The sequence below is a fragment of the Podarcis muralis genome, chromosome 14 (genome assembly GCF_964188315.1).
Source record: "Podarcis muralis chromosome 14, rPodMur119.hap1.1, whole genome shotgun sequence".
Lineage (NCBI taxonomy): Eukaryota > Metazoa > Chordata > Lepidosauria > Squamata > Lacertidae > Podarcis > Podarcis muralis.
Genome location: NC_135668.1, coordinates 53,667,887 through 53,690,311, shown reverse-complemented (window position 1 = coordinate 53,690,311; position 22,425 = coordinate 53,667,887). Strand labels below are relative to the sequence as shown.

Genomic DNA, 22,425 nt, shown 5'->3' with positions numbered 1-22,425 from the left:
CCTCAAACGGGGCTCTTTTGCCGTTTGCGGGGTCTAAAACCATGCAGAAGTGGTCAACTGGACTCATGTGGGCTAGATTCCCCCACCCTATATATTTCTATTTACAGCCCCCAAAGGGTCTTCTATCAAAATGGTGAGGAAGGATTGTGTGTGAGAGTTAATGTCCTTGCAGCTCCCACTGTACGCAAAAGGAAGGATTTTTTAAAAAGTTTGGTGTTACAAGAAGGCAGATATTCAACAGGTGAAGCTTTTTCACCTGCTGAATTTCTGCCCGACTCAGGCACAGGAAGCCTCCAGCAACCTCAGTGGTTTCCCCCCAAATCCTTTGTCTTTCTGTTTTTGAGGACTTCCAGAAGATCGAGGGAGGCAAGGATGGGGGGCGGATATGGGACCCTCTCAATATGTTGTTTCACCCCCTTTAGCATTCTTGCCCTGCTGAGGCAGCCTGGGTTTCCCTGGGAAATACGTTGCAATACGTTCTGCGGCCATAGGGAGAAAACCCAGAGAAGCGTCAGGTAACTGAGCAGCTTGGGGAGTTTCTCTTTCCAGAGCTCTGTGTGATCAGCTAATTACGACAAAGTCATTATTGCTGTAATAAAACCGTCATTAGGCATCCCATTGAGACCTCTGCGTTAGCGCCAGGAACACTAGCAATAAGCCACAGAGCAAAAACCTGCATCGCTGCTCCCGTCCCCCCCAACCCCCTTCCTGGGCTGGGGAAGCAGTTGCAATTCCTATGCACTGCGTGATTTTTGAAGGAGCCAATGTTACATTTCAGGCATCAGCCCTGAGTTGAGCGGAAAAGGAAGGAAAATATTTTCAGGTTGCTATGTGCCCATATCAGGATTGAAGGTTTTGCAGGCGACTGGAAATTTATTTATTTATTGCATGAGGTTTAGATGCCGCTGGACTGTGTAAAAAAGAAACCAGTAACCGGGGGTTAAGTCAAACCGCTGCATTAGAAACTGACCTCCCCAGGGTGCAGACCTGGGCAGTGTGCATGGATGTCCTGGGATGCCCAACTGATGAGACACACATACCCCGGCCTCGCCAATGTGTTCCAAAAGAAAGTGGTGCAAGACATTTGGCACCAGCCTGGTTGCAGCCGTTACCGGAAGGAGACGTAAAAGGCGCCATCCAATCGTCTTAGGGACTCCACTCTCAATTTATGAAGGGGTTTACTCCCGAGCCCCTTCTTCTCCCGATGGTATCCCACAAGGTAGCGGAGGTTTAGGGTCAGAGTTTTCCTTGTCCCAGGTCGGCTCCCTTCCCAGGCGGACGAGAACACCTGCCCCTCACTTCGAGCAGGGGCAGAAACTGCCTTCTTGACGGTTGGACCCAGGGCTGGATTTAGGTTGGATGAGGGCCTAAGCTACTGAAGGTAATGGGGCCCTTTATATGTCCAGCTGTCCTTTGCCAACAACAAATTGTCGCTGTTTTTTGCATTGAATATATGCTATATGGTAATTGATGGACCTAATAGGTATCTCAAGCTATTTGCATGTGTTGCCATGCAACCAGTCCATGCAGAATGTAAGGTAAAGGTAAAGGGACCCCTGACCATTAGGTCCAGTCATGACCGATTCTGGGGTTGCGGCGCTCATCTCACTTTATTGGCCGAGGGAGCCGGTGTACAGCTTCCGGGTCATGTGGCCAGCATGACTAAGCCACTTCTGGCGAACCAGAGCAGCGCACGGAAACGCCATTTACCTTCCCGCCAGAGTGGTACCTATTTATCTACTTGCACTTTGACGTGCTTTCGAACTGCTAGGTTGGCAGGAGCAGGGACTGAGCAACGGGAGCTCACCCCGTTGTGGGAATTAGAACCACTGGCCTTCTGATCGGCAAGTCCTAGGCTCTGTGGTTTAACCCACAGCGCCACCCGCATCCCATGCAGAATGTAGGCACCCTATATATAGAAATGAGCAAAGCAGTGATATTTTAGGGAGCAGGCTAGCAGGCGGGACCCATGAATTACATTATAGGAGCCTACACAACACAAAACACTGTTCCTGTATGTAGGTTTTATTTTATTTGTTTTTTATCTTATATTTTGGAAATGTACATCCAGTTTTTATTCATTTAATTTTTTAGGAGGCCCCCAAAAGAGCGAGGCCCTAAGCTATAGCTTGTTTCACTTATACATAAATCCGTCAGTGGTTGGACCCGCCATTGATCTTGTACACTCAATCTGCTGGAGCCTGTCTTTAATTGATCAGGCTGCAAATTAAACTGGGAAACCTGCCCCTAACTGGAATTTCCTGGGCCTCTCGGAGGCTATCCGCAATCCGCTCTCTTGATGTCTTTGCATCACCGAACCAACTGCTCTCTTGAGGCCTTCATCGCTTAGCGCTCAGCTGGCCGTTTAAGGGGAGCCGTTTGCCGAAAGAGGCCCGAGAAATTTCCGCTACCGAGACCTCATTGCAAAACCAGCCGGGGAACAAGCGCTCCCTGGCGCCTCGCTCCACTTTCCATGTGTACCACCCTTGGCTCGGAATCGCACCAGCCTGCAGGAAGCTAACCATGTCGCTTGCTTGCAGCCGAGATGTTTTCGGTTCTGCAGTTTGCCACGTGTCCCCGGAGCTTCGCTGCCAGGGAGGCGATACGCCAAAGGAGATCCCGAGAAGCAGGCAGTGCGGAGAGCCTGGCGCCAAGTGCTTTCGCTGGGTGCTGCAGTACAATGCCCACCTTGGGGAGGGAGAAAAGCTGGGCACCTAAACTTAGCTGCTGAAAGGGAAGCTTTGCTTTGCACCCTCTCTCTGCCCCACCTCCCTGTGCATTTTCTTTGCAGTTTTGGCACCCTCCCCTCTCCCACATTGGGGGTGCTGGAAGGCTCTCCTTCTTCCCTCTCTGAGCTCTCCGCTGAAGGCCTCTGAGGGGGCCAAAGTTTAATTGTCCTGATCCCTATCCTTTTGCCCCCACCGCCCAGGGCTGGCGATATGCAAAGGAGAAAGGGAAGATCTGGAGGGGCAAAGAGTAAAGCCCCAACGTCAGGAGTCAGCAACCTTTTTCAGCGGTGGGCCGGTCCACTGTCCCTCAGACCTTGTTGGGGGCCGGACTATATTTTTTTTTGGGGGGGGAATGAACGAATTCCTATGACCCACAAATAACCCAGAGATGCATTTTAAATATAAGCACACATTCTACTCATGTAAAAACACCAGGCAGGCCCCACAAATAACCCAGAGATGCATTTTAAATACAGTGGACCCTCCGGATACGAACTTAATTCGTTCCCGGGGTCCTTATGTACCCTGAAAAGTCTGCAACATGAGGTGCGGATTCTGTGCATGTGTGCAGCATGATAGAGCGCTTCTGCGCATGCGGCGAAACCCGGAAGTATACACTTCTGGGTTTGCCATGTTTGCAACCCGGAAGCTACGTTACCTGAAGGTAATGTAACCTGAGGGTCCACTGTAAAAGGACACATTCTACTCATGTAAAAACACGCTGATTCCCGGACCATCCGCGGACCGGATTGAGAAGGCAAGATTGGGCCAGATCTGGGCCCCGGGCCTTAGTTTGCCTACCCATGCCCAACATATTCCAAATGCAAAAATTTAAGAAAATTAAAACCCACCCCATTCGTTCGTTTGCATGGCTCACGCCATCATTGCAGGGCAATGGAACAGACTGCAAACCCTCCAGCGTTTCTCCGCTGAAAATAGGGAAGTCCTATTCCATAATAATCCGCTGAAAATAGGGAAGTCCTATTCCATAATAATCTGGGACGTGGGTGGCGCTGTGGGTAAAAGCCTCAGTGCCTAGGGCTTGCCGATCGAAAGGTCGGCGGTTCGAATCCCTGCGGCAGGGTGCGCTCCCGTTGCTCGGTCCCAGCGCCTGCCAACCTAGCAGTTCGAAAGCACCCCCGGGTGCAAGTAGATAAATAGGGACCGCTTACGGGTGGGAAGGTAAACAGCATTTCCATGTGCTGCGCTGGCTCGCCAGATGCAGCTTTGTCACGCTGGCTACGTGACCCGGAAGTGTCTCTGGACAGCGCTGGCCCCCGGCCTCTTAAGTGAGATGGGCGCACAATCCTAGAGTCTGTCAAGACTGGCCCGTACGGGCAGGGGTACCTTTACCTTTACTTTATTCCATAATAATAATAACAACAATAATTTTAACAAAAAAAAAATTCCTTCCAGTAGCACCTTAAAGACCAACTAAGTTATTTCTTGGTATGAGCTTTCGTGTGCATGCACACTTCTTCAGATACACTGAAGAAGTGTGCATGCACACGAAAGCTCATACCAAGAACTAACTTAGTTGGTCTTTAAGGTGCTACTGGAAGGAATTTTTTTTGTTTTGACTATGGCAGACCAACACAGCTACCTATCTGTAACTGGAACAATAATTTTATTAGTTATACCCTGCCCATCTGGCCGGGTTGCCCCAGCCGCTCTGGGCGACTTCCAACATACAATAAAACATTGAGCATTAAAAATCTTCCCTATATAGGCCTGCCTTCAGATGTCTTCTAAAGGTTGTATAGTTATGTATCTCCTTGGCTCGGGGGTCGCATAACTCCATCAGGCATAGGCAAACTCGGCCCTCCAGATGTTTTGGGACTACAATTCCCATCATCCCTGACCTGTTAGCTAGGGATGATGGGAGTTGTAGTCCCAAAACATCTGGAGGGCTGAGTTTGCCTATGCCTGCTCCATGCCCTCCAACATTTCTCCAATGAAAATAGGGATGTCGTAAGGAAAAGCGGGACATTCCAGGTTTCTGTAAATCCGGGGCTGTCCCTGGAAAATAGGGATGCTTGGAGGGTCTGGGACTAGCAATCGGAGCAGGATTATAGCTTAGAGGCAGGCTGGGCATGTGATGGCATCTCCTGGTAGAATCGGGAGAGGCTCCCTTGTCCGAAATCCTGGAGAGCTGCTGTCAGCCAGTGTCAACAGTATGGAGCAGCGGCCTGACTTGGTAGACGGCAGCTCCCTGTATTTGCAGGCAAGTCAGATGAACGAGGGGACTTTGAGCCCTGCTGGTTGAAGGGCGGGTGGATTTCCAGCGCTGCTTGCAGGTCTGCCCAGACAGCCCCTCCGCTGCGTAAAAAGCAAAATGGATACAGCTGCTCTTCTTAAAAGAGAGCCAGACCATTGGCTCCACCTAGCTCCTATCGCCTGCACTGACTGGCAACAGTTCTCCTGGGTTTCATGCAGGGAGCCCTCCCTGGAGATGCCTGCGTGGTTGAACCTAGGACCTTCCACATGTAGCTCTGCCGTTGAGCTACAGCCCTTCTGCACCGGGCTAGCGCCCTGTGCTACAACTCCTGTGATGGCAAGGCACGCTGGCTGGGGGCTGAAATCCGGCAGCATCCGGGCGGTGCCTGCCCTTTGAAGATTTCTTGGGGAGACAAGGGAAGGAGGGAAAGAGGTCGCTGCAGGGCGGAGGGTCCCGGAGAGACTGGTGTACGCAAAGTGGGACGGGAGCCAGCGAAGCCACGGCAGATGACGTCCCATCGCAGCGCTTAGAATAGAAAGCATTACTGGGTTAGAAGGTGACCTTGCCTCTTAGTCGCGCAGGGAAGGCTGCTTCTGGAGCTTTTCCAGGGCTAAAGTAGTAAAGCTGTTTCTGATAGCATGAAAGGAGGAGGAGGAGGAGGGGGTCCCTGGCTCAGGTGACGGAGGAGGCAAGGAGCCTTTTAAGCCGCAGGAGGGAGAGGGACCCGGTAGATCCCTGACGGGCATCTGGGCTGACCCAGCCGCTAAAGTAAGGTGACCAGATGTCCCCATTTCCCGGGGAAGAGTCCCCAGATTTATAAATCAGTCCCCTGACAAGATCCATCCATTCCGACTTCCCCGGATTCTTTGGAAAAAAAATATGGTAACCTTACATTAAAGGCGTTTCCTCGAATGGGGTTGTTCTGGGTTCTTGCCTAGCCAAGCTGCTTGCAGTGCCAAAAAGAGGGCTCAGATTTGCACAGAATTGGCCCGTGATGCTCTAAACCAGCCTTTCTCAACCTGTGGGTCCCCAGATGTTGTTGAACTACAACTCCCATCACCCCTAGCTAGCAAGGCCAGAGTTCAGGGATGATGGGAGTTGTAGTCCAACAACATCTGGGGACCCAAACGTTGAGAACCGCTGCTCTAGAGATATATATCAAGGCATGAAGGAAGCTTCTTCAGCTTGAGGGCCTCATTTCGTTCTGCATAGGCTTCTGGGGGCCAGTGGGTGGGCACAGTCCCCGCCTGAACAAGCCACCCTGCTGGCAAGTCATCTCCTCTCAGTCTCCTCTTTCTCTGGCTAAACGCACCCAATTCCTTCGACCATTCCTCATCAGGCTTGGTTTCCCCACCCTCGATCATCTTGGTCTCTCCTCCTCTGAACACCTTCCAGTTTGTCAACATCCGTCTTAAATTGTGGCGCCCAGAACCGGACACAGGACTCCAGGTGTGGTCTGACCAAGGCAGAACAGAGCGGATGATGGACTACGCCGAAATGGCAAAACTAACTGGGAAGCTCAGGAATCGAGAAGAAGAGATCTGGAGGGGGGGGGAGAATGGGAAAAGTTTATAATGTATATGCAAGATTATTGTAAGCAGGTTAAAACACTGGTGGGATTTTAAACACACTTGTAATGTAACAGTATGTATGGATAATTTAGAAAGAGAAAAATTGTAGTGATATGGCAGGCATGTCCAAAGTCCGTTTTGGGGGCCTAATCCAGCCCGCCGGCCAGTTTAACCCGCCCCAAAGAAAAGCTCAGCAACTTTGGTCAGCTCTCACACATGTTCACTTCATCAAATCTGGCCCTCTTTGAAAACAGTTAACAGTTTGGGCACGCTTGTGATATTGCAGTTGAAAACAGGATTAATAGGGTCCATGGAAGGGACAATGGGAAGTCAGGAGATTCAGAGCAATCTTGACATTTGGACTCAGAATTGTTTTTGTGGTATATATATATATTTGAAAATCAAATTAAAAAATATTTCGAGGAAAAAAAGAGAGTCAGAACAGAGCAGGACTATATACTACTGAGCCATACGCTGATTGGATTTAAGTTCAAACCATTTTGCTCTCCCGCGAATGCGCCAAACAGCCTTAAGCAAGCCACACACCTTCCATTTGCAGCTCCAAGTTTGCTCCTTTCTATATATAGGGTGCCTACATTCTGCATGTACTGGCTGCACGGCAACATGCGCAAATGGCTTGAGATACCTATGAGGTCCATAAATTACCACATAGCATATACAGTGGACCCTCCAGATACGAACTTAATTCGTCCCAGGGGTCCATACTTACCCCGAAAAGTCCATATCCAGAGGCGCTGCTTCTGCGCACGCTTGCGGCGCGATAGAGAGCTTCTGCACATGTGCAAAGTGCGCAGAGTGCTTTTGTGCATTCGTGCGGCAAAACCCAGAAGTATGCACTTCCGGGTTTGCTGCGTTCGTAACCTGAAATTACGTTACCCGAAGGTAACATAACCCGAGGTACCAATGTATTCAACAAAAAAACAGCAACAATTTGTTGATGACAAAGGACAGCTGGAAATATCAAGGGCCCCGTTACCTTCAGGAGCTTAAGGCCTCATCAAACCTAAATCTGGCCCTGCCCCCACCTCCTAATTTCTGTGATGCACCTAGCATGTTGCTAGATCTCATGAAAGCGGCTTGCTTGCTCTGCCCTATCCTGAAAACTGGCTTTGCGCTCCTCATAAAATGTGACACCGATTCTTCTTTCTTAGATATTGTTTGATACACCACAGAGCACGTATCCAGCGTTAATATGTGAAGGAGCAAAAGGAAGAGCCTCTAAGATGGGATGCTCAAAAAAAGGTCTCTTTCTTTCCCAGCCACCCAGCTAGAGATATTCTGTTCGGCTGGGCCAAGCATTCCTGACGGGAGGAAATAATTTCATAGGAGTCCCAGATGGGTTGTATACTGTACACTGATTCATCGACCCGTCCAGAAATGCAGACTCCACCCTCTGCTCTTGGCTCCCAAAGAGTTGCAGGAGATGCTGCTCGCTGGCTTGAACGGATGCCGAGTCCATCTGGCACACAGGAGTGGCTCTTCTGAAGTTACACTGAGAATATGAGTTTCAAGGCTGGCCTAAGAAAGTCGCAACCCCTCCCAAAACGGAAAGACAACTTCCAAAACCAACGGGGCAGTGCGATAGCTCTGCTGCAGACGGAGGAATCAGAATGGAGCTTGGTTTGCATGTTCAAGATAATAATAATAATAATAATAATAATAATAATAATAATAATAATAATAATAATAATATATTTATACCCTACCCATCCAGCTGGGTTTCCCCAAAGTAGAGTATTGTAAACAGAATAAAACATAAAACTTTAAAAACTTCCCTTCAGATGTCTTCTAAAAGTCAGATAGTTGTTTAGTCCTTGACATCTGATGTCACTATTCCTCCAAGTAATTGCAACCCTCATTTGGACGGCTGTTCAGGTAATAATAATAATAATAATAATAATAATAATAATAATAATAATTATTATTATTATTATTATTATTATACCCCACCCACTGGTTTCCCCAGCCACTTTGGGCGGGTTCCAGCAAAATATTAAAATACAATAATTCACCAAATATTAAAAGCTTCCCTGAACAGGGCAGCCTTCAGATGTCTTCTAAAAGTCAGATAGTTGTTTATTTCCTTGACATCTGATGGGAGGTTCCACAGGGCGGGTGCCACCACCAAGAAGGCCCTCTGCCTGGTTCCCTGTAACCTCACATCTCACAGTGAGGGAACCACCAGAAGGCCCTTGGCGCTGGACCTCAGTGTCCAGGCAGAATGATGGGGGAGGAGACGCTCCTCCAGGTATACTGGACAGAGGCCGTTTAGGGCTTTCAAGGTCAGCACCGACACTTTGAATTGTGATCAGAAACGTACTGGGATTAGTACTGGACTAGTAGGGTTATCTGAAGACTTGTAATGAGAATTTTTTTTACCTTTCTATATTTATTTAAATTTTGAGTTACAGATAGGTAGCCATGTTGGTCTGCCATAGTCAAAACAAAAAAATTCCTTCCAGTAGCACCTTAAAGACCAACTAAGTTAGTTCTTAGTTGGTCTTTAAGGTGCTACTGGAAGGAATTTAAGTTGGTCTTTAAGGTCTTTAAGGAACTTAGTTGGTCTTTAAGGTGCTACTGGAAGGAATTTTTTTTGTTTACATTTTGAGGTATTTTGTGATGAGTTTCATTAGAACTGGAAAATATATAAAATGCTGTGATATAAAGGTTAATTTTGAAAGCCAAGAGGTGGGAGGGAAGGAAGTCGATAGGTTCCGAAGAGCCAAAGTGGTGAAGCGGATAATAATGATGTGATTAAAGGTAAAGGTAAAGGGACCCCTGACCATTAGGTCCAGTTGCGGATGACGCTGGGGTTGCGTGCTCATCTCGCTCTATAGGCTGAAGGAGCCAGCGTTTGTCCGCAGACAGTTTTTCCGGGTCATGTGGCCAGCAGGACTAAGCCGCTTCTGGCGAACCAGAGCAGCGCACAGAAACGCCGTTTACCTTCCCGCTGGAGCGGTACCTATTTATCTACTTGCACTTTGACATGCTTTCGAACTGCTAGGTTGGCAGGAGCAGGGACTGAGCAACGGGAGCTCACCCCGTCGTGGGGATTCGAACCGCCGACCTTCTGATCAGCAAGTCCTAGGCTCTGTGCTTTAACCCACAGCGCCACCCGCGTCCCAATGATGTGATTATATATGCTTAAATGGAAAATGAATAAACATTTTTTTAAAGGGGGTGGATAATTTTCTCTTTTGGGGTTTTCTTCCAAGCGTGCTGACCCTCTCTTTCTCCCGCCTCCGCAGCCTTGACCCATGACCGCCTCCGCCGCAATGTTCTACCGCTCTCCCTCGGCCATGTCGCCGCCGTCCAAAGGCAAATTCAAGCGTCAGAGCCGGATCTTCTCCCAGGTCTTGCACCGGACTCTGAGCTACAAGGACCGCCTCTCTGTGGCCGCGTGCCCGGCGGAGGGCAGCGAGGACCCCTCCGAGCTCTCCACCCAGGCCTCGGCCCCCGGGGTGCTCAAGATCTTCGGGGGCGCCGTCTGCACGGGCGCCCACTACAAGAGCGTCCTGGCCACAGCCAGCTCCAGCGCCCGGGAGCTGGCCAAGGAGGCCCTCGAGCGCTACGGGCTGAGCCAGGTCAGCGCGGGGCGCTACGTCCTCTGTGACGTCGTTGGACGGTTCGGGGGCCCCGAGAGGCAGTGGCAGATGGAGGGGCTGAGGGTCCTGCAGGACCACGAAAAGCCATTGCTGATCCAGGAGCTGTGGAAGCCGCGCGAAGGATGCTCCCGGAGGCTGGAGCTTCGGAAGAGGGCGGAGGTGGAGGAGCTGGCCTCCAGGGACAAGGACACCATCACAGCAGGTGAGGAAGAAGCCCCTGGGTTATTTGGGTTATTATTAGTAGTAGTATTAGTGGTAGGCTTCTGGGGGTCTGGGATGGAAGAAGAGAAGAAGAAGAGTTTGGATTTGATATCCCGCTTTATCACTACCCTAAGGAGTCTCAAAGCAGCTCACATTCTCCTTTCCCTTCCTCCCCCACAACAAACACTCTGTGAGGTGAGTGAGGCTGAGAGACTTCAAAGAAGTGTGACTAGACCAAGGTCACCCAGCAGCTGCATGTGGAGGAGCGGGGAAGCGAACCCGGTTCACCAGATTACGAGTTCACTGCTCTTAACCACTACACCACACTGGAAAATACGCCCAGGAACGCCACCACCTTCCCAAGACACCAGGGCGTTTCTCCGGTGCTCACTCTCTGGCTGTAAATCTTCCTCAGTCCAAAGAGACCGGTGATAAGCGACCCCTCTCTCCTGAGGGGAGCACGATCATCTTCTGGCATCTCATTGCAGAAGAAAGAGTCAGTAGCTCTAAAACTACTTTATTAATAGTCTATATGCAAAGAATCCACCAGCACGTCTGTGCTCTCTCAGACCAGTACAGAACAGCATCATATACAGAAGTGAAACTAAACTCTCCAGCAATACTCCAACAGTCCTGAGACTTCCTGTCTCATGCTCTCAGACACTCACGTGATATGAACAACATAGTGCTACTTGCTGAGGTAGATAAAAATCCTAACCGGAGGTAGGTCAATTCTGTGTCCAGGGCGGCTGCCCTACCAAGCTCCATCTGGTACACCGGCTGAGACCATACCTCCAATATTTCTCCGATGAAAATAGGGACAGCCTATCCAATAATAATAATAATAATAATAATAATAATAATAATAATAATAATAATACAGTGGTATCTCTGGTTGCGAACGGGATCTATTCCAGAGCCCCGTTCGGAACATGAGCAGAATGCAACGTGTGTGGGTCGCGATTCACCGCTTCTGCGCATGCGTGTGACGTCATTTTGAGCGCCTGCACATGCACGAGTGGCGAAACCCGGAAGTAACCCTTTCCGGTACTTCCGGGTCGCCGCGGGACGCAACCTGAAAAGATGTAACCTGAACCGAATGTAACAAGAGGTATGACTGTAATAATAGTTGTTGTTGTTGTTTTATTACAGTGGTACCTTGGTTCTCAAACACCTTGGTACTCAAACAACTTGGAAGCTGAAGAAGTGTGCATGCACACGAAAGCTCATACCAAGAACTAACTTAGTTGGTCTTTAAGGTGCTACTGGAAGGAATTTTTGTTTTGTTTTGACTATGGCAGACCAACACGGCTACCTATCTGTAACTGGAACTTGGAAGCTGTTTGTGAACTTTCTTTGGAAGCCGAACGTGCTCCGTTTTGAGTGTTACGCTTCCAATTTGAGTGCCACGCTTCCATTTTTAGTATAACTCTGAGGTCTGTCTGTTTTTGCTATTTATTTTGCATTTTTGTTTTTGTGGCTCTTTTTGTTTTTGTGACTGCGTGGAACCCAGTCCAGATACTGATTGATTGATTGATTGATTGATTGACTGATTGATTGTGTGACTGCAATACATTGATTGTTGCTTTGGTTTTATGGATCAATGGTCTTGTTAGGTAGTAAAATTCATGTTAAATTGCTGTTTTAGGGGTTGCTTTTAAAAGTCTGGAACACAACATTTCCAGGGAAGCCACAAGTCATATATTTGGGTGCAGCACAGAGCAGACATTGTTCTGTGTCTCCAGCTCCCAGCATCAGCCAGAAACCCACATAGTCCACTCTCTTATACACAACCCACCTTGGTCTACTCTTCTCCATCTATGCAGTGACATTTCTATGGGGAAAAACCCACATGCATGGGAAGATGGGCTGGGGAACCAGTTTGGGTTGCCAACACCAGGGAGAACCACGGCCGCCACTGGTCTCTCGCCTGCTTCACATGCATTCTGTCTGCTTTGTTTTCACATTCATCTGCAATTATTTCTGTCTGTACAGAAATAGAAACTTTGGAAGAAAATGCATTGTTTAAATATGTATTACTAAACCTGTTTTCGCACAAAGATGTTTTTTCCAAATGCACTTTGAGGCCTGATTTGAGCAGAGGAGTATCCAAAGCATAATATTTGGCTGGTGGTTGCAATGCTTTCCGATCTGTGAATTAACCCTGGTTTATGCGAATCAGGCCAATTCACAAATCTAGTCCCTTCAACCCTGGACTGGGCTCTCCTCCTTTGCACATTCCACTTTCCCAGGCATTTTCCTCCCACAACCAGCGACAGCAAAGAGACCCCAGCCGCTTTCTGTACCTGCAGCGAAAACGCCACCTGTTCCTTTTTTCCTGCTAAGATAATGAGTTTTCCTGTGGCCTGCCTGGCCCTTTTAGGTCACAAAGACCATCAACATATTTTCAGGAAACGAATCTGAGCAAACTCCCCGCCTGTTTTTATTGCTTTAGCAGGCAAGTGTAGCTCTGGGGCCAAGTTCTCTGTTGGCAAGCGGAGTTACGATTCTGCAGCAGCAGTGGGAACGTGGCCTCTGATGAATCTGGCTTCAGAATCGAATGTACGCTGCACAAAAATAAGTGCATTTTCTTTACCTTACACGAACAAGGCCGTTAGACGTCACCCCTCAAAGATAATCAATCTATGGAACCTGAGCTTCTCCAAGGAGTTGGGGGGCAGCCTCTGTGCGTGTTCAGAATGCAGACATTTGTAATGCCAATGAGTATTTGGGCAAACCTGATTGGAGCAAAAACGGGTCAGTGCTTCTGGCTTGCACTCTTTTTTAAAGATTTGAGAAGTGGGGCTATTTTGTTGTTGTTTAGTCATTTAGTCATGTCTGACTCTTCGTGACCCCCTGGACCAGAGCACGCCAGGGACTCCTGTCTTCCACTGCCTCCCGCAGTTTGGTCAAACTCATGCTGGTAGCTTCGAGAACACCATCCAACCATCTCATCCTCTGTCGCCCCTTCTCCTTGTGCCCTCCATCTTTCCCAACATCAGGGTCTTTTCCAGGGAGTCTTCTCTTCTCATGAGGTGGCCAAAGTCTTGGAGCCTCAGCTTCAGGATCAGTCGTTCCAGTGAGCACTCATGGCTGATTTCCTTCAGAATGGAGAGGTTTGATCTTCTTGCAGTCCATGGGACTCTCAAGAGTCTCCTCTAGCACCATAATTCAAAAGCATCCATTCTTCAGCGATCAGCCTTCTTGATGGTCCAGCTCTCACTTCCATACATCACTACTGGGATGGGAAAACCAGAGCTTTAACTATACGGACCTCCATGGACAAAGACAACAGGCATATAAAAGTGGGGCTATTGCCCCTCTATTGTTGTCCACACCGGGTCTCTCAACCATTGCTACCATGTCCTTTCTTTTAGCAGATCAAGATGACCAGGTGACAGCAAAAACTGCAAGGTTTTTAGCGGGGGAAATTAGAATAACATCTGTTACTTGGTAATTGATGTAAACCCCAAAAATGTTTTTTTTTCTTCTATAGTTAAGTTTCCCCCTCTATCTTCAGTACATTTTTATTTTATTTTATTGCTATGGCTAGTGGCTGATGCAAATGAAGATTCATATTCTGGTCTGTTCTAAGTAGTAGCATACAAAATTGTTCTGTGCATAGTTCAACTGTGGAACTCCCTGTTGCAGGAGACCAGGAATGGCCACCAACTTGTAGGGCTTTAAAAGAGGATTGGACAAGTTCATGGAGAAGGAAGAACTATCGATGGCTCCTAGCAAGGATGAGCAATGCTTCTGAATATCTGTTGCTGGAAACCACAGGAGGAGAGAGGGTTCTCGCACTCAGGCCCTTCTTGCTGGTTTCCCGCTGGGGCATTTGGTCGGCCACAGTGAGAACAGGATGCTGGACTAGATGGGCCATGGGCCTGATCCAGTAGGCTTTTCTTATATTCTTTAGCTCTTGAGGGCTAAAGGCAGGGGACCCTCCCAGTCCTACCTGGTGGCGATTGTACGTTTCCGAGCACAATTCAAAGTGTTGGTGCTGACCTTCAAAGCCCGTAAACGGCCTCAGTCCTGTATCCCTGAAGGAGCGTCTCCACCCCCATCGTTCAGCCCGGACCCTGAGGTCCAGCGCCGAGGGCCTTCTGGCGGTTCTTTCCCTGCAAGATGTGAGATTACAGAGGGCCTTCTTGGTAGTGGCACCCACCCTGTGGAACGCCCTGCCATCAGATGTCAAGGAAATAAACAACTATCTGACTTTTAGAAGACATCTGAAGGCAGCCCTGTTCAGGGAAGTTTATAATGACTGGCGTTTTAATGTATTTTTAATCTTTTTTGGAAGCCGCCCCGAGTGGCTGGGGAAACCCATCCAGGTGGGCAGAGTATAAATAATAAAATTATTTTTATTATTATAATCAATGACAAATTACAGTGGACACTCGGGTTGTGAACAGGATCTATGCTGGAAGCACATTCGCAACCTGCAGCGTCCGCAACCCGCAGCGCCGCGTCTGCGCAGGTTGCAATTTGGCGCTTCTGCGCATGCACAAAGCATGATTTAGCACTTCTGCACATGCACAAACGCCGAAACCCGGAAGTAACCCATTCCGGTACTTCTGGGTTCAGTGCGGTGCACAACCCGAAATTGTGCAAGCTGAAGCATCTGTAACCCAAGGTATGACTGTACAGTGGTACCTCGGGTTAAGTACTTAATTCGTTCCAGAGGTCCATACTTAACCTGAAACTGTTCTTAACCTGAAGCACCACTTTAGCTAATGGGGCCTCCTGCTGCCGCTGCACTGCAGTTCTTAACCTGAAGCACTATTTCTGGCCTAGCGGAGTCTGTAACCTGAAGCGTATGTAGTTACCGAGGTACCACTGTATTATTATTAAACCTGCTGTACCTCTGAGCTATGGCACGGTGGTAGAGGCAGAAGAGCCGTTTTTGCTTGGGCAACGACACTCCTCTGCTCTTCCTATCCCCCTCTGGGATCAACGTTGCAGCTGCTGGATATACGGAGCAGTTTTGTCAACTGGGCTTCAGTGGGGAGGGAGGATAAGACCTTCTTGCACACGCGAAGGGGATTCCACTCAGGGAAGCTGATCCGTCAACTGAAGGGTGAGAGACTTAAGCTCCTCTTTTCTCCTGGCTGTGGCAGCAGGTGGGTGGAGGACGGCAGAAACGGGCTGGGGGAAGAGCTGATCAGCCGATTAGGATCACGGGTGACTTAGCAAGCAGGACTCCGAAGGCATTTTGCTGGAAGGTTGCAGATAGGGAGCGAGCCCTGATGGGATGGACCTGGAAGGTGGACCTTCACCTTCCAGAGACAGCCTAGGAATCATGCTTCAGCCTTTGGGAGGTGACAGATAACCCAAAGATTGCAACTTGCCAGAAGCAAATCCCATCCCCAGAATTCTTGGTTTATTTATTTCTAATTTAATGTGTTTATAGCCCACCTTTCTCTCCCAGGTAGCTCGCAATGCTTAAAAACAGCATTATGGAATACAGAGCAACAAAACAATCTAGTTCAAAGCAATACAGTGGTACCTTGGTTCCCGAACGGCTTGGCTCTCCCGAACAAGTCGACTCCCGAACGCCACACACCCGGAAGTAAATGTTCTGGCTTGCAAAAGTTTTTTGGGAAGCCGAACATCCGTTTCGGCTGTCGACATTGTTTCCGAGGCCAATCAGCCCACCAGAAGCCGCTCCTCGGTTTGCGAAGGTTTTGGAGGTCGAACAGACTTCCGGAACGGATTGGGTTCAGGAAGCAAAGTACCACTGTAATTAAAAGACATCTGAAGACATTTAGAGCCAGCCATTAAAGCACAGTTTCCTCTGAGAAGCAGCCCGGTAGGTCAGCCTCATTTGAACCTTGCTTTCCAGATGAAGGTTGTGGAAGGATTGCTTGTGGAAGGATGACAGGGAGGGAGCCAGCCTGACCTCCCTTGGAGGAAATCCCACAATATGGGGGCAGCCACAGAAAAGGCCCTGTCTCCTTTCCCTCCCGACCACGCCTCTGATGATGGTGGGACCAAGGGAAGGTGTCCAGCAGAGGATCTTAGCAGTTGGAAGGTGCAATCCTGCAACATCTGAAGGTCCACAGCCCCCTCATCCCTCTCCCGCAGACTGCATGCTCTTGTTATCTCTTGCTTGGAGATGTGAGGTTACAGGGAACCAGGCAGAGGGCCTTCTTGGTGGTGGCGCCCGCCCTGTGGAACGCCCTCCCACCAGATGTCAAAAAGAAAAACAGCTACCAGACTTTTAGAAGACACCTGAAGGCAGCCCTATTTAGGGAAGCTTTTAATGTTTAATAGGTTATTGTATTTTAATATTCTGTTGGAAACCCAGCCAGATGGGCGGGGTATAAATAATCAATTATTATTATTATTATTATTATTATTATTATTATTATTATCTCTTCACTTTGGCAGCCCAATTTAGGACAGGGCGGAGAGTGGAGGTCTGGGGGTTGCTCCTATGTTGTAGAACACTTTGAGAATCAGGACCCTTCCCAAATCAGCCAGAGATTTTCCCGTCTCCATCGCTGACTCTGAACGCTGGGTGCATGTGTGTTTCGGGATTCAAGGACGTCTGTTTTCCGAGAGCCCTTTGCTGGTCTGTTTCCTTTCTGCCCCGGAGGGAGAAGCGTCCAGCAGATGTTCCCCGTCTCCTATCGTTGACGCATCGCACAAGCTGATAACCGGGGGCAGGACAGTTATCCAAGCAAGAAGCAGATGTCAGGCAGGCAGGCAGGATTGCGCCGCTTTTGTGACAAGCGCACAAAGGCAGCCAGCGGCTCAGAAGGACATCCTGGCTGAAATCGGTTCAGCTGCAGTCCTTACATTTCTGCTGCCACCATGATCCTTGCTTGTTAACTTTCACCCCCAGTTTTTTTTTTAAGTCCTCCATTTTTACAATATTACATCATAACAAATAACATAATTCACAATTCCAAAATCCCCCCCCCCCGGACTTCCCTCAACCTCCTTCTCTGGTTTATTTCAAAATAATATCATTTCCAGCATATTTCCTTTTTTATATTTTAACTTATAAATTATATAATTTGTGCTAATTTTCCCTAGTTTGGACTGGGCGCCACGGAATGTTTTATCACCTTTGAGGCAAAGAAAATTCTGCACAGACGTAACCCCGATCTGCAGTCAGAATGGCAGAATCTCAGAACAGAAAGCCAGCAAACGTAGCAAAACACTCTCTCTCCTTTTGTTAAGTTGTGGGTGAACATATCAGACGACAGTGATTCTTCAAACAGCTCTTGTTTATTCACAGGCCAGGACAGAACTGAACTGAAGGGTTCAGTCAGCCTGCTTATATAGAGCTCCAGCACAATGTAACTGTAACAATTTTCTAAAACTATCCAATCACTGAACGTCACTTTCGATCCCTTATTTGCATAACTATCTACAGTATGCCCCTGCTGGCCCAGGGTGAGAACTTCAGTACATAACACGTTTGCCTGATGTTTGCAACGTTTTTATGTTTTTGGGATGATCTGCACCAAGGGATTTTGCTGAGTTTTGCGTGGAGTATTATAGTCAGGGTTGCCATACATCCGGATTTTCCTGGGCATATGCCGAATACAGCAGTCGGCAGCAGTGTCTGGATGGAAATCGGGAAAAATGCTTGGATTTTCACTCTTTAAAATATGGCAGCCCTATCTTGCTATGAAATTAGGCACACCCTGTTTCTTGCATGAAAACGGTCTCCAAGGAGTCTCACCAGCTTAAAATCCCCAAACTGCGACTGCTGCTGCCACTGCTTTCATTATAACTCTTAGGAATACACAAAGCTGCCTAGAACTGGGTGAGACCATGGGCCTGTTTAGTTCAATATTGTCTGCGCTGACTGGCAGCATGTCTCCAGGATTTTAGTCTGGGATCTCTCCCAAACTTACCATCAGGGATGGAACCTGGGGCCTTCTGCTTGCAAAGCAGCTATCCCACCGCTGACCTATGGCCCTTTCCCCGTTCCAAATTCCTGCAAGGAAATTCAGATCAGGAGAATTTTCCCCTGCTGCGCATTTGTGAGTCTTGGAATAGAGCAAAGTTCTCAGCCTGGTCCAGATGAGAAGGAGGCGGTTTCTGAAGAAAGGGGCAGGGAGCAAAACGGCAAAGCAAGCATAAACTAATATCTCATTTGGAAGGTTTGGAAAAGGCATCCCGGCCGACTACAGTCTTTGTTTGCGGCTTACCGGTGGCGGTAGAGCAATGGCTGGAGGGCACCAGGTTGGGGAAGCTGACTGCAGGGACAGCAGCAAACTGAACATCCCTCCGATGACCAGGCAAGTGTCATCTCTCCAGGATCTCAGAAAGAGGCTTTCTCAGACAGAGAAGAAGATTGACAAGCTGGAAAGTGTGCCGAGGAATCTACTATGAAACGAATAAAGCTTAAGCTTGAGGGCCCCAATCCCAGAGGGAATTACTTAAATTTTGGGGATCTAGTAGACCCAATTTGAGTCTTGGGTGCATCAACAGAAGCATAGTGTCCAGGTCAAGGGAAGGAATAGTCCCATTCTGTTCTGCCCTGGTCAGACCACACCTGGAATACTGTGTCCAATTCTGGGTGCCACAATTTAGGAAGGATGTTGACAAGCTGGAAGGTGTGCAGAGGAAGGCAACCAAGATGATCAAGGGTCTGGAAGCCAAGCCTGATGAGGAACGGTTGAAGGAGCTGGGGATGTCTAGCCTGGAGAAGAGGAGACTGAGAGGAGGTGTGATAACCATCTTCAAATATCTCAAGGGCTTCTACATAGAAGATGGAGCCAGCTTGTTTTCTCTTTCTCTGGAGGGTAGGACCCGAACCCATGGCTTCAAGTTACAAGAAAATAGATTCTGACTCAACATCAGAAAGATCTTTCTGACAATAAGCCATTGACCAGTGGAACAGACTCCCGCGAGAGGTATAGACTCTCCTTCCTTGGAGGTTTTTAAGCAGAGCTTGGATGGCAATCTGTCAAGGATGATCTAGTTGAGATTCCTGCGTTGCAGGGGGTTGGACTACATGATCCTTGAGGTCCATTCCAACTCTACAGTTCTATATCCTATGGACACTAGCGACCTAAAGGTAAAGGTAAAGGTACCCCTGACCATTAGGTCCAGTCGTAGACAACTCTGGGGTTGCACGCTCATCTCGCTTTACAGGCTGAGGGAGCCGACGTTTGTCCACAGACAGCTTCCGGGTCATGTGGCCAGCATGACTAAGCTGCTTCTGGCGAACCAGAGCAGCGCATGGAAACGCCGTTTACCTTCCCGCTGGAGTGGTACCTATTTATCTATTTGCACTTTGACGTGCTTTCGAACTGCTAGGTTGGCAGGAGCAGGGATCGAGCAACGGGAGCTCACCCCGTTGCGGGGATTCGAACCACCAACCTTCTGATCGGCAAGCCCTAGGCTCAGTAGTTTAGCCCATAGTGCCACATGTCCCAACCAGTGACCTACATGCCCTGAAATACGAACCCGGGGATTGAGCCTTCTGTCTCGACTAAAGTGGTTTTCTTGCCTTGGGAAGAATGACTGAAAGAGGATTGCAGCCGTCAAGTTATTTTTATCCCATTCTGGTTATTTTGTAAGGCCCCTCCCTTGCCCCCCCGCCCCCATTCCAATTGCCTGTTTTTTCAGGCAAGGAACGTGAAATGTCAAGCACTCTGCTGAAATGTGTGAATGGCGCTTGTGGGCGGGAACAGTGTGCCTGTGGCGCTTGTTCTGTTCTGACACAGACCCCTGGAGGAAGTAGGAGAGCTTTTGCCAGGCCTGGTGAATGGCAGCGTGGCGTCGCTTGGGGGAGGGCGGGACCCTACAACAAGGACAAAAAGCCGCGCAGCTGGCCTTTGCCAGGAGAAGACCGGAGCCCAAAGGGCCTCTCTTCCCCTGCAGGAGATTCTGTGCTGGGAACAAAAGCACCCGGGAAGGCTGCAGCAGCAGCATGCTGGCACCAGCAGGATTTGTGGAACGAAAGAAAGGGCACTCACAAAGAACGACACCCCCAGCCACATTGATAAATTATTATTTTTTTGAAATAATTTTTACTTGATTTTGCAAGTCTTGAATTGTAACGATACCAAATACACACCCATATTTAGAGATTTCTCTGAATCTCCAGACTTCCCACCCTGTTATCAACCTTTTCAACTGCATATTATTTCATAATCCTTTTTTTTTTACACCTCCCCATATTGTCCATGATATTTGCCACGTTACAGGTGTTATTAAAATCCTGATCATGTTTTCATCTGCTTACAGTGGTCTCCTAGGTGAATTATAAATTTCCCCTGTTCTTTCTTGAAGTTTTGGTCTTCTCGGTTCCTGAGCTTTCCGGTCAGTTTTGCCATTTCGGCGTAGTCCATCAGCTTAGTTTGCCATTCCTGTCTGGTACGGACTCTTTCTTCTTTCCATCTCTGGGCTAGTAGCATCTGTGCGGCTGTTGTCGCATACATAAAAAGTCTTTTCAGTCCCATTGAAAAGGAGCACAGCAAAAAAACCCCTGCACCTTGCCTGTGAGAATTTCCCCAAAATTTGTCTTTCTCTATTTTTGAGTGCAGTTTCTCTTCTGATTAATTGATGGAGAAAGAAGCGTCCAAGTAACGTTTGGCAAACAGCCACCTCATTCAGCCACTAAGATCAGGCCTTGGGAAGGAACAGTGTGTCATGTTCAGTCCCTCTCAGTTTCTCATTTTTCCAACTTTAATTTCAGTTTGCGATCCCCCCCAACCCAACATCTCCGCCACCACCAAAAAACTCAGGAAAATCCATCAGCATTTTTGTGCGAATTTATCCCAATAAACACATTTTTCAGTGGCGTAGTGTGGGGGGTGCAGGGGGGGCCGGCCGCACCGGGCGCAACATCTGGGGTTAGGGCAAATCCACAGGTTAGGGGGCGCAAATCCACGGGTTAGGGGGCGCAAATCCGCGGGTTAGGGGGCGCAAATTACTTGCCTTGCCCCGGGTGCTGACAACCCACGCTACGCCACTGACATTTTTGTATGTATTTTTTTCCAAGTAGTCACATTTTCTGCAAGCAATTTCCTCTAATGTTATTTCTGCATTTCTACTAACATTTATATGCATACTTTATCCAAGAATATGCATTTTTGTACACGCTGCCTGGCAGAATTGCAAAATTCAGAGAAGTGTGAATTTTGCAGGATGGCTGCGTTTCGGTTAAAGTATTCATTCATTCATTTATTACATTTATATCCCACCATTTTCTCCAAGGAGCTCCAGGTGGCATGTTTCATGGTTCTCCTCATATCATTCCCCACAACAACCTTGTGAGGTAGACTAGACTGAGAGAGACACTGGCTAGACCTCAAATTCATCCAGTGAGCTTCATGGCTGAGTGGGGGATTTGAACCCAAGTCTCTCCCAGGTCCTTGTTTGACACTCTAACCACAACACAAGCGCTGGCTTGATTGTTTCAGAAAGTGCAAATTCAGTAACATCACCTTTAAATGCAAAATATATAACACCAGGTCCCTGGGTCTGGCTTCAAATCCGGCCCCATTCCGAGTTACAAGCATAAATATCCTCTGCATCGCAGGCAGGGCTGTCTTAAGCAAAGATCCCTCCGGCGCCCCCCCCCCCATTTCCCAGAGTTATCAACCTTTTCCCAAGCCTCTGCGGGGATCGCTATCCTCCTGCGGAGACTTGGGAGGGCCCGGGGGTAACCCAAGCAACGCAGTCCAGGTCCGGTCCTTAATCCAAGGGTTCCGTGAGGAGTCAGTCTAGCCAAGGCAGGAAACCAGGCAAAGACAGGTACAGGATCTCAGGCAGGTTCTAGCAAACAGCAATGTCCGATAGCCTTTTATCTTTGTCAGGGTAACGACCAGTCCTGATCCCCTGGTGACTCACCTCCCTGTTTCACCCGAAGGCGAGCACTCCTCCTGCGAGTACTCAGGGCTCTCCTCCTCTCAGACCTCAGTCTCTGCAGCTCGGGAGACGTCGGTGGGTTACTAGACCCAGGGGCCGCCTCAGCCTCCCCTGACCCAACTGGTAATGGAGCAGCTGTAAGTGATGTCCCAGCTGAAGGCAACGAGGGAATCCCCGCATCTGGAGCCAGGGCAGGCTCAGGCTGGTGTTTGTTGCAGAGGAACCTGTGCAGACTG

General features: G+C 48.7%; 1 protein-coding gene across 1 annotated transcript in view; it reads left to right on the top strand.

Annotated features, from left to right (window-relative positions):
* Positions 1–22,425, top strand: part of RADIL (Rap associating with DIL domain) — a 71,009-nt gene that overhangs the window by 5,545 nt on the left and 43,039 nt on the right. The window contains exon 2 of the mRNA XM_077918728.1: positions 9,788–10,346. Within this exon, the coding sequence (XP_077774854.1) occupies positions 9,797–10,346 (550 nt within the window). The 5' untranslated portion in view covers positions 9,788–9,796. The remainder of the gene's footprint in view (positions 1–9,787; positions 10,347–22,425) is intronic.